This window comes from Micromesistius poutassou (genome assembly GCF_964030765.1).
Source record: "Micromesistius poutassou genome assembly, chromosome: 9".
Taxonomy (NCBI): domain Eukaryota; kingdom Metazoa; phylum Chordata; class Actinopteri; order Gadiformes; family Gadidae; genus Micromesistius; species Micromesistius poutassou.
The window spans coordinates 16,838,579-16,850,328 of record NC_140279.1 but is presented as its reverse complement, the minus strand read 5'-3'; the positions used below and the strand labels follow the sequence as shown (position 1 = coordinate 16,850,328).

Sequence of the window (11,750 nt, the reverse complement as noted above, 5' to 3'; positions counted from 1 at the left end):
ATTTATTTAATTATTTATTTACTTTCACAAAGTTATCGCTTTGGGTGTGGATGGGTGGGAGGGGGAGGGGGGGATGGTTTTTACATGTGTGAATATCTCTGGGTGTGTCGTGGGAAGGGTTGTATTGCATTGTATAAGCACTTTGTGTTACATTTGCTTGCATGAAAAGTGCTATACAAATAAAGTTTGATTGATTGATTTATTCTCAGGCAACGGCAACACACAATTCTTATTTTCATTGGATTATGCCCTAATTAAAACATACTTATGAATACCATACTCCATTTCTGATAAGTCTGTTCCACTTGATGCCATTCAGTTCTGACATGTTGAAAATGTATTAAGGTCAATGTCTTGACAGTTTGACCCTAATTCTAAAACCAAAACGAATCCTAGCTTTCCCCTGTGTCCAAACCTATTTTAATGTCCATCATTCAAGTAATAAAACAACAATTAAGACCATATAGTTGCTCTTACTTTGGTAATTCAGTTGGGTATGTATTTAGGAAAGGGCTTGAGAAAAAATACATAAATTCATACACATGAACCACAACAGTTTAAAAGTAGTTATGGGACATAATATGTCACTGAACCTGTGGGGAATAATACAAATCTATCACAGCTTTAATATTTCAGAAAACAAGAACACAATATGACAAATATCGTGTCCGATAATCAGTCCACAAACTAGGACAATAGAATAGAAAATGTATATTGCTTATCATTATATATTTGAAATACTGACAGATTTAGTTTGGGTGTCATTTGGGTGTCACTTGGTGGTGGCCAATCACATTTGTTTCTTTGGGTTGACGTCTAACTTGACAACCATTATTGTCTTCACTCTCCAAACCACAATATTTGGATATGTAATATGTTGTAATTTGATGGCGTATCAAGTGAAAATTGCAAGTGATGAGTAACATAGTAACAGTAATATTTCACAGTATTGTGGATTTTTTTTTACTGCATATCACACCTGTGCATATTCTTATATTCTTATCAATAAATATCTCATTATTCCTATTACATTTGTTAATGCTTTTGACCCTGAATGTTTGTGTGATGGCCAGCATCAGCAGGCATGGTGAAAGAACATGGTAGTAAATATGAACGCATGAGTAAACAGATAAAGGAGGTAAATAACCCAGGTCACTGAGCCACACAAAGTGTGAATTCTTTGAACTTTTATTAAGGAATTCAGTCAGATTTTAATGGCCATTAGATATGGTTGACTGGCGATTTGAATATAAACTAATAATTAACCCCCACCCATACAAGTTGGATTCAATGTCATAATGATGGGTTGGTCTCGTAACCCTTGAATCTCTGATGAATGCAGCCCTGCCTATTCAAACAAGTGCAAGTCAGGTGGCCTTAACCTCCCATTCATTGATTCACGCCGCTACGCTACCACAACCAACAAATAGGGGAGGTTGTTTAAGCTCATGAGATAAAACTGAAATGTGCTGCAAAATAGCCACCATTCAATGTCATGGGTGCAGGTTGGCCTGACATTGTGATTTGACCTTAGGTTAACCGCAAAATGCCCCCCTTTATAAGGCTGCTTGGGACTGCAGAATTCCACATTCATATGAGCAATGAAGGTGTTTGTGTTTGCTCTGGCTCTGGCCGTTGTGGGTGAGTCTTTCATGTGCTTTTAACATCTAGTCTTATTTTTATATATTTTTATATATTTATATATATAATAATAATTATTATTATTATTTGATCATTGTTATTATTTGAAATATAATTATAAAGTCTTATTTTGGAGACCTCCATGTCTTATATTCATTTTATTTGAAAATGGACTTGAAATAATAAACCATTGTTTATACTACTAGTACAACATTACCATTCGGAATTTCTGAATTCTTGAAAATTTGTAATTGTGTTTTTTTATTCTCTAATTTTAGCTGGACAGCACGTCAACTTTGGTAAGTGTGCAGTGCTACTCAGGGGGGAAACTTTTACATGAGAATAACTCCATGGGTATCTCCATTGGTGTCCCATGATAACTCGGATGTTAAATGAAACTGTGCTTGCAGCTCCTGACTTCGCCAGCAGCAAGGCCTATGTGTACAAGTATGAGGCGGTGCTCATGGCGGGCCTTCCTGAGGAGGGTCTGGCGAGCGCTGGGTTGAAGGTTCTCAGTAAAGTTCTCATCAGTAACATTGCTGAGAATACTTACCTGCTTAAGGTAAGCATCCCACTAAGGCAACCACCCAAATGCAATTGCACCAAAACAGCAATCGACTATTGACCCGTTTAATGATGATTTGATCTCCCTCCTAGCTTGCCGATCCTGAGCTCTTTGAGTACAGTGGCGTCTTGCCCAAGGATCCATTCATCCCGGCCAACAAGCTAAAGGAAGCCCTGGCCGCCCAGCTTGAGACTCCCATCAAGTTTGAGTACGCCAATGGTGTTGTCGGGAAGGTCCACTCCCCAGAAGGCGTCTCCACCACCGTGCTGAACATCTTCAGAGGTGTCCTGAACATCTTGCAGCTCAACATCAAGAAGACACAGAATGTCTATGAGCTGCAGGAGGTTTGTTACAAAATGTAAATTCATGGTGATTTTTTTTTTTTTATTCCCTGTACCGAGTTGTACTGAATGTGTGCGTGTGTTGTACCATGCAGGCTGGAACTCAGGGCGTGTGCAAAACGCTCTACGCCCTCACTGAAGACGAGAAGGCCAATCGCATTCTGTTGACCAAGTCCAGGGATCTCAATAACTGCCAGGAGAAGGTTGTCAAGGATTTGGGTCTGGCTTACACTGAGCAATGCACAGAGTGCCAGAAGGTAAACTTAAGCTCTTTTTGAGTTATCTGCAATGGTATACACAGTCGAGAGAAGCAGGGAAACAAAAAATCACTATGTCAATGAATAACAGTAATACATGAGGTACAGCTAAAAAAAAAATAATAATAACGATAATAACGAGATAGTAAGCCCACCATCAATCTCATGTACATTTGTCAAGTTAAATTAAAAGAAAAAATAATGTGCCACAGATACCAAAAACAATGCCAACAATGCCAATGTCTGAATGTGTATATGTATGCCTCATCGCTACAGGGGGCCAAACACCTGAGGGGAGCTGCCGCGTACAACTATGTGCTGAAGCCAGTCCCGACTGGAGTTCTGATCCTGCAGGCCACTGTCAATGAGCTCATCCAGTTCTCTCCATTCAACGAGCTGAACGGCGCTGCCCAGATGAACACCAAGTACGTGGAATAACCACCACAACCAAAGTCAATATTACTGACATTCTTTGGGGCTGTTTAACAGCCCCAAAGAATGTGGGGGCTGTTATGCTTCATACATGAGGATGTATCCTCATACATGAGGATGCTTCATACATCAGGAACACAAAAACAGTTAACTGTTGTTTAACTGTGGTTAACTGTGGTTGTTTTTTTATAGGCAGTCCTTGGTTTTCCTTGAGATTCAGAAGACCCCCATTGCACCGGTTAACGCTCAGTATCTCCACCGTGGATCCATCAAGTATGAGTTTGCCGCTGAGCTCCTGCAGACACCCATTCAGCTTTTTAAGGTCACAAACGCCCAGGCTCAGGTATTTCTTGAAGTTGTTATATAAGTATCAATCAAATAGATCATTTTCATGTGAATATGTTTTTATAACCTGAATTATTCTGCCCTTGATCACTAGATCGTGGAGCTCCTCAACCATCTTGTCATCAACAACAAGCATATGGTCCACGAAGAAGCCCCCATGAAGTTCCTGGAACTGATTCAGTTGCTCCGTAAATCCAACTTCATGGACATTGACCAGATCTGGAATCAATTCAAGAGCAAACCAGTCTACAGGTGATTTAGATGATACAATCATGATAAATAATGAAAAGATTGACACGAAACTGTTGAGTTGAGCTCATTTCACTTTCTTTTTGACTCTTAGACAGTGGATCCTGGATACCCTTCCCGCCATTGGAACCTCGACCACTCTGAGATTCATCAAGGAGAAGTTACTGGCTAAAGATATCAGCACTTATGAGGCAGCCCAGGCTCTTGTAGCTTCTATACATATGGTGACAGCTGATCAGGAGGCCATTACGATTATGAAAGTGGGTAACATTTTTTAAATAAGCAGTTTATTGGATGGAAGTTGTCATAAACTATCTACTTAATTGACTTATTCCATGTTTCCAGTCCCTGATCAACAACGACTTGGTTATGGAGAATCCTGCTCTGCGTCAAATCACCATGCTCGGCTATGGTACCATGGTTGCAAAGTTTTGCTCTGAAAACAACGCCTGCCCCTCCGAGCTCATCAAGGTAGAAAATAGGAATTTACCACGCTTTTCAACATAATAACGGTCAGGACATGTGAATGATTCTTAATTTCCCTTTGCCAGCCCATCAACGAGAAAATTGCCAGAGCTGTTGCCGAGGAAAACACTGAGGACATCGTTATGTATCTGAAGGTTCTGGGTAACGCCGGAAACCCCCACAGTCTTAAGACAATCACAAAGGTCCTGCCCTTGTTTGGCTCTTCTGCTGCAACCCTGCCCACGATAGTCCACATTGACGCCATTCTGGCCATGAGGAACATCGCCAAGAAGGAGCCAAGATTGGTCAGTAATAAGTCTAAGTCACTGGTGAGACCTCTGCCGACATCTGCAGGAGATTCCAGGTTTGAGTTTCTTTGTTTCTCTATCCCAGATCCAAGACATGGTCATGCAGTTGTTCATGGACAAAGCCCTCCAGCCTGAGCTGCGAATGCTTGCGTGCATTGTGCTGTTTGAGACAAAGCCTCACATTGGTCTGGTCACTGCTCTCGCCAACGTTCTGAAGACCGAAGAGAACCTGCAGGTGGCCAGCTTCACCTACTCCCACATGAAGTCCCTGACCAGAAGCACTGCCGCTCACCAGGCCTCTGTGTAAGAGCAGGCAGTCCTCTTGATATCTCATGACGTCCACATGACCACCACCTTGCACCAATAGTGCAAGACTTATGGTTTGCTTTTTCTTGCAGTGCTGCCGCATGCAATGTTGCTGTCAGGATCCTGAGCCCCAAGTTTGAACGTCTGAGCTACCGTTTCAGCAAAGCCATCCAATTGGACGCCTACAGCGGTAAGGACAACAAGGGAAAGAACATTTATGAATCGTTACCATTGTCAGGTGATTATCTAAAAGTTTTTATTGGAACTATTGGACAGAGCCCTTGATGCTTGGTGCTGCTGCCAGTGCCTTCTACATCAATGATGCTGCTAGCATCCTTCCCAGGGCTTTCATGGCCAGAACCCGTGGCTACCTCGCCGGAGCCGCAGCTGATGTTCTGGAGGTGTGTTAACCGAGCCCTTTCTTTTAGCTATCTAAAGCAGGTTGAGCTTACTAAAATAACTTACTTATTGACTTAATAAACTGAGAAAGGCCACTGGTGCACACTTTAAATTATCTCATCTTCTTCTTAGATTGGAGTGAGGACCGCGGGACTCCAGGAGGCTCTTCTGAAGAACCCCGATTACGAGAACGCTGACAGGATCACCAAGATGAGGCGTGTCATCAAGGCTGTGAGCAATTAAATGGACCAGATCACACACGGACAAACGTGCTCCATGCACAATGTGACGATGTACTGTTTGCTCTGTCCATAGCTGTCTCATTGGAGATCTCTGCCTACCAGCCAGCCTCTGGCCTCTATGTACGTCAAGTTCCTGGGCCAGGAAATCGCCTTTGCCAACCTCGACAAAGTTCTGATCGATCAGGCCATTGCAGTAAGATTCAACTTACAATTCCTCAGCTGCGAAACAAATGTCAACATTGATAACAATTATAACATTTAAACAATGTGTTAATGTTAAGTCACAACGGTTGCGTTACCAGCCACCACTGCTAAATAACACTTTGCCGCTCCTGTTAGCTTGCCAGTAGACCCATAGTTCAGGAAATGGGAAAGGACGCTCTGAGGAGTTTGCTGTCCGGAATAACCACCCACCTCACCAAGCCAGTGCTGGCTGCTGAGGTTCGCCGCATCCTCCCCACCGCCGCCGGTTTCCCCATGGAGCTCAGCATGTACACCGCTGCTGTCGCTAACGCCGCCATCCAAAGTATGTGACTTCAGTCTAAAGTAAAGACACCCAGAAGAACATGTTTCTTAATAACATAATAAGTAGTAAGGATATTGGTACATAATGAACACTACTTTCTAATGCTATAAATTAGATAATCGTTTGAATTTATTTTAGTTGGTAAGAAAGAGCGAGAAGAGGCCTTGCACCATGTGGATTTTAAACATTCTTTCCAATAAGTGGGATGTGCATTATTTGTCCCTTTGTTTTGTTAGTCAAGGCAAGCACCACACCTGCTCTGCCCCAGAACTTCCTTTGGACTCATCTGCTGAAGGCAAACATTAACCTGGAGACTGAGATTAGGCCCAGGTAAGTCAGGTTGTTAGTCCTAAAATCCTATATATATATTTAACCAAGATAATATGATGACCTATAAAATCCATTGTTTCTTCTAGTGTCGCTGTTCAGTCATTCGCTGTGATGGGCGTAAACACTGACCTCATCCAGTCATCTGTGCTCGTCAGAGCCAAAGTCAACACTGTCCTGCCAGGCAAAATTGCAGCCACCCTTGATATCACTGAAGGCAACTTCAGGATTCAGGCATTGCCCGTGGTTGTTCCCGAACATCTTGCAGCCGTGCGGTAAAGAAAACCTTTGCACTTTAAACAAAAATGAAGTCTTTGAAGGAGTGTAACAGACCAGATAGCTGGGCTCCAGATAGCACCATGTGCAGTGTTTATTGCAGCTACCAACAGAAATGTTGTCTCACATAAAAAATCCAGCTATTCGCCAGTCCTATGGTTGTGGCTTCTACTCCTTCACTCAGAGAAGAACTCATTCCTTCAGACAAATATAAGAAGGCTGATTTAGAACGGGCTGCTACAGGAAATTGTTTGGTTATGATATGATATGACAAATATTAAAGACAAAAGTTGGTTCAGTCTAGGTAGCTCCAAATAATGGGCAGTAATGCTCATTACTGTTAGTGTCACTGAGTTTGTCAGAAGACATAAACCGAATAGTGCAATAGTATGGGTGCTGAGAGCCACACGCAACTCCATCACCTGCACCTCTGCAAGGTCTTCATGTGTATTACCCAAACATGACCTGATGACCATTACCACCCTTTTTTTCCTTAACAGTTATGAGAGTTTCGCCATGACAAGAAACATTGAAGATCTCCTGGCTGAGAAAATCGTGCCCATCATTCCCGAAAAGATCTTGAAGCCCCTCATGGGCAGACAGTTTGTGTCTAATGCCGACTCCATTGTGTCTGGTAGCTCGGTGAGTTGTTCACAATGATGTCTTTGAAAAATCATTGCCCTGCACCATCATTTCACTATCATTTCCTTACTTATTCATGGTCCCTTCTTTTGTTTAGTCCAAATCCTCCGAGATCTTCTCTGATATGGTATCTGAAAAGAAACCCATCATCAAGTCCGAGCTTGCCCGATTTGAGAAGAAGTATTGTGCTAAAGTAGCCGCAATGAAGACCTGCGTCGAGCTGGAGTCTGAGGATGCTTCATACATCAGGAACACGCCTCTCTACAAACTGGTTGGAAAGCATGTTGTCTCTGTGGTCATTAAACATGGCAAGTACTAAAATGAAACACGTTATATGATGCATGCAAAAACGCTATGTGCCTCAAGTCAACCACATAACTTCCTGTGCGTGTGCGTCATTTATTTTGACAGTTGAAGGACAGGAAATTGAGAGAATAGAGATTGAGGTCCAAGTCGGAGAAAAGGCTGCAGAGAAGCTCATTAAGCAGATCAACCTGAGCCAAGAAGAAGAAGAAGAAGAAGAGATCGCCCAGGGCAAACCTGCTCTGCTCAAGCTCAAGAAAATCCTGGATCCCACCGTGAAGAGATCTTCCTCTTCCTCCAGCAGCAGCAGTGCCAAGTTGTTCTCCTCCTCCTCCAGCAGCAGCAGCCGTAGCAGCAAACTGAACTCCAAATCCTCCTCCTCTTCGTCTAGCTCTTCCTCTAGCTCTTCCCGCTCTGCAAGGGACCGTCTGTACAGTGTAAGAGATTGCCACCCTGAGATTCTCATGGAGATGCATGATGTTTACAAACGGGCCGTGTGAATAGTGTATGTCTATATTTGCTGAGATGACATTCTGTGTTTGTTCCACGCAGACTGTTGTGTACCCGTTGAAGTTCCAGAAGGACCACAAGAAGCAGGTAGATAAGCTGTCCCATATCGATGATTCGTACATGATACATGATGGCGTTCCTAGGTTTCTATGTTTTCTGTGCTGACGACTGATTCCATATTGTAAACCAAATGTACATGTCTGTCATTTCTCAGGCCGCTTCCGCAGAGAGAACCTCCACAGGCAAAAGCAGTGCTTCAAGCTTCCGGGCCATCTACAACAATGTGAGACTTTTTACTTTAGGGTGTTTGATCCAGAATGTCTGCCACCTACCCGTAGGTATCCTTGAGCAAGATGCCCAACCCCCTACCTGCTCCTGAACAACATAGGTCGGAAGTCACTGAGAGTAACATCGGATCAAGGCATTTGAACCACAGGTAATTATTTAGATTTTATTGATTGCAACTCTTGTACTTTCTTCACAGAATAAATACCTTGGCGCCGCAGCTCCTCCTGCCTTCGCCGCCTGGGTCCGTGTGGTCAGAGCTGACCAAATGATGGGATACGAGCTGTCCGCCTACCTGGACAAGCCCAACACCAGAGTCCAGCTGATCATCGCAGCTTTGGCCAAGGGTGACACCTGGAAACTGTGTGCTGATGGAATGCTGCTTAGCAAGCACAAAGTAACTGTAAGTAACATGTATTTCATATCCTTGGTTTAAAATATTTTGCACAAAAAAAATGTTTTCATGGAGCACGTCCATATTTGTTGGTAATATTGCTTGTTCTCAGTTACAACTAGAAGTACCTTTGGATAAAAGCGGCTGCTAAAAACACTGATGTCATGTTGTCTTCCATCTTATTTACTTGGCATGGATTATACATTGATGTAGAATGTTCTCTTGATTAGGCTAAGGTTGCCTGGGGAGCTGAATGCAAGGAATACAGCACCATGGCCTCAGCTGAGACTGGCCTGATCGACAAAAGCCCTGCTGCTCGCCTGACAGTGTCCTGGGAACAGCTGCCGATGTCCTTCAAGACCTACGCTAAGCTGTAGGAGCAGCCCCGTCCATGCAGCCTGTACCGTGCTACTGTCATGTAACGCAGCCTATTACAATTGTGTCCCAACTCTTCCTCTTACAGCATCTACAAGTACATCCCTGCCTCTGTCCGCGCTGAACTCGTTGAAGCGAAGGAGATCAACATTGAGAAGCAGGTTTCTCTCATCGTGGTCGCAACATCTAGCAAGGATCTTGATGTGATCATGAAGACACCAAAGGTATGTCAAATCGACACTGTTCAGGATAAATGTGAAATATATGTGACTAATATGACTGATATACCATGTTGAATAATAACAAAAAAAACATTTCGTTCTTATCCGCGCAGCACACTATCTACAAGTTAGCCCTGCATCTTCCGATTGCTCTGCCTCTTGAGAGAATCACCAGCCTTACTCCCTTCGAAGACAACATAATTGAAAAAGTCCAATACATCTTGGCTCAGGTTTATGAAGGTAAACGGACAGGAGAAGCCATGGTATTGAGCATCCAAAGACGTTGTTTGAGTCATGGATCCCTAAATGCTGTTCCCTTTTTTCCCCATTCCAGCTCAGTGTAGCTACGACAAGAACACCCTGACCACATTCAACAACAGGAGGTACAAGAACGAGATGCCCCTGTCTTGCAACCAGGTTCTGGCCCAGGATTGCTCCCAGGAGCTCAAATTCATGGTTCTGCTGAAGAAGGACGAACTTGAGCAGAACTGGATCAATGTGAAGCTCGCTGACATGTGAGTTCTTGTGTGTCTGTGAAGAAGAATATATTTGGAGGCCATGTGCATATGCCTAACCAAACGCCTCTTATCTTTTCTTTTAGCGATATTGACCTGTACCCCGAGAACAACAACATGATTGTGAAGGTTAACAGCATGCAGATCCCCATCAGCAACCTGCCCTACCAGCACCCCACAGGTATCGGAAAAAAAACATCTAACATTCAATCTTCAACATCCTGTAATGGCCCTCCGACTTCAACTCAAAACCTAAATGCTTTTTCCACTTCCAAGGTACAATCCTGATCAAGGCTAACGGTGAGGGCATCTCTGTGTTTGCTGCCAGCCACGGTCTTCATGAGGTCTACTTTGACAAGAGCTCCTGGAAGGTAAAACAGAGTTAAAACCCTTTGAATGAGGACATTTAATGAAACCTTATTTTATTATCTTGACCTGGGGATGTTTGGGTGTATTTCCGGACTATTTCCGGACCCTATTAGCAGAGGGCCTAAACAGACTGACATGGATAAAAACATAAGAGTTACCAGGTAATCTGACACAATGCCATCTGGACTCACAGGTCAAGTTGGCCGACTGGATGAAGGGACAGACATGTGGACTCTGTGGAAAGGCTGACGGAGAGGTCAGACAGGAGTTCCGCACCCCCAACGGACAGCTGGCCAAGGACGCTGTCAGCTACGCCCATTCCTGGGTGATCCCCGCTGAAAACTGCCAAGATGCCTCCGGTAAAAAAATGCTTTGCCTTGACTCCACCATACTCTGAATCAGTAAAACAAAACAAAGAGAGAGAAAAAAAATCGAATCAAAATCAAAAAAGAGATGATTAGAAAAAATATGATTCAAAATATGAAATATGATGATGTGTGCAAAATGTAGTAGTATCTAGAAGTAAGCTGGCAGAGAATATGTAAGAATACAAATATGATAAGAATCCCTAGAAATAAAATAGGTATCTAAGGATATACTACTTTGAATACCACATTACAAAGGATTTGTAGAAAGAAATCAATACGCACCATATGAGTGGTAAAAACGTAGGTACGGGAAACTTGACCTCTACGTGAAACCATTCAGCGTAACACGTCCCTCCTCTACCCCGCCACAGAGTGCCGTATGAGACAGGAGTCTGTGCAGCTGGAGAGGAAGATCACTGTCCACGGACAGGAGTCTAACTGCCACTCAGTCGAGACGGTGCTGCGTTGCCTCCCTGGCTGCTTGCCGCTCAAGACCACCCCAGTCACCGTTGGCTTCCACTGCCTGCCTATCAGTGAGCACCCTCAATACCACCTTGTCCCCTTTCCTTATTCCTTAACACGGTCCACTCATCCACTTTTCTGATTCCTTCACACATGAATACAACAGATTTAGTGCGACCGGACAAATAGCCTAGTCGTAGTGGTGTGTAGTGTGATTGTGATAGCCTGTAGTCTTCCTGTAGGCATCCTTGAGCAAGATGACTTAATACCCTACACCTGCTCCTAAATGTATCTAAAGAAAAGTCCCTACTAGCACAGCTTTATAGTAATAATAACACACACACATACACACCATGCTGAGCGACCCTCGACATCATTGATGTTTTCTCATCCTTTAGGCGCCGAGCAGGAACGCTCTGGGGATCTAAGCAGCCTCCTGGAGCAGAGTGTGGACCTGAGGGAGAGCGTCATGGCTCACTTGGCCTGCAGCTGCGCCAGTCACTGTGCTTAGGCGGACCATGCCCTGCTCACCAGAGCCCCCTCCCATTAAATGTTTATCAATTCACCTCTGTGTTCTGAAAGAACACAATATGAAAAAAATACAAAATGTGTCTGATTTGTCTCAGG

The 11,750-nt window shown here is 43.6% G+C and overlaps 1 protein-coding gene across 1 annotated transcript; it reads left to right on the top strand.

Moving 5' to 3' along the window:
* Positions 1-1,601: 1,601 nt before the first annotated feature.
* Positions 1,602-11,634, top strand: LOC311353167 (vitellogenin-like; the record flags this gene model as incomplete). The annotated part of the gene is made up of 34 exons (XM_084472986.1): positions 1,602-1,641; positions 1,920-1,940; positions 2,052-2,203; positions 2,299-2,550; positions 2,643-2,804; positions 3,081-3,229; positions 3,429-3,579; positions 3,676-3,833; positions 3,925-4,090; positions 4,176-4,301; positions 4,382-4,600; positions 4,689-4,906; positions 5,002-5,099; positions 5,186-5,310; positions 5,441-5,539; positions 5,624-5,743; positions 5,890-6,076; positions 6,313-6,406; positions 6,493-6,678; positions 7,180-7,321; positions 7,419-7,629; positions 7,733-8,061; positions 8,177-8,221; positions 8,349-8,417; positions 8,619-8,822; positions 9,044-9,186; positions 9,277-9,412; positions 9,523-9,649; positions 9,744-9,924; positions 10,011-10,105; positions 10,201-10,295; positions 10,487-10,652; positions 11,033-11,194; positions 11,522-11,634. The coding sequence occupies 34 exons, from the start codon at positions 1,602-1,604 to the stop codon at positions 11,632-11,634; spliced, it is 4,941 nt and encodes a 1,646-aa protein (XP_084329112.1).
* Positions 11,635-11,750: the final 116 nt, after the last annotated feature.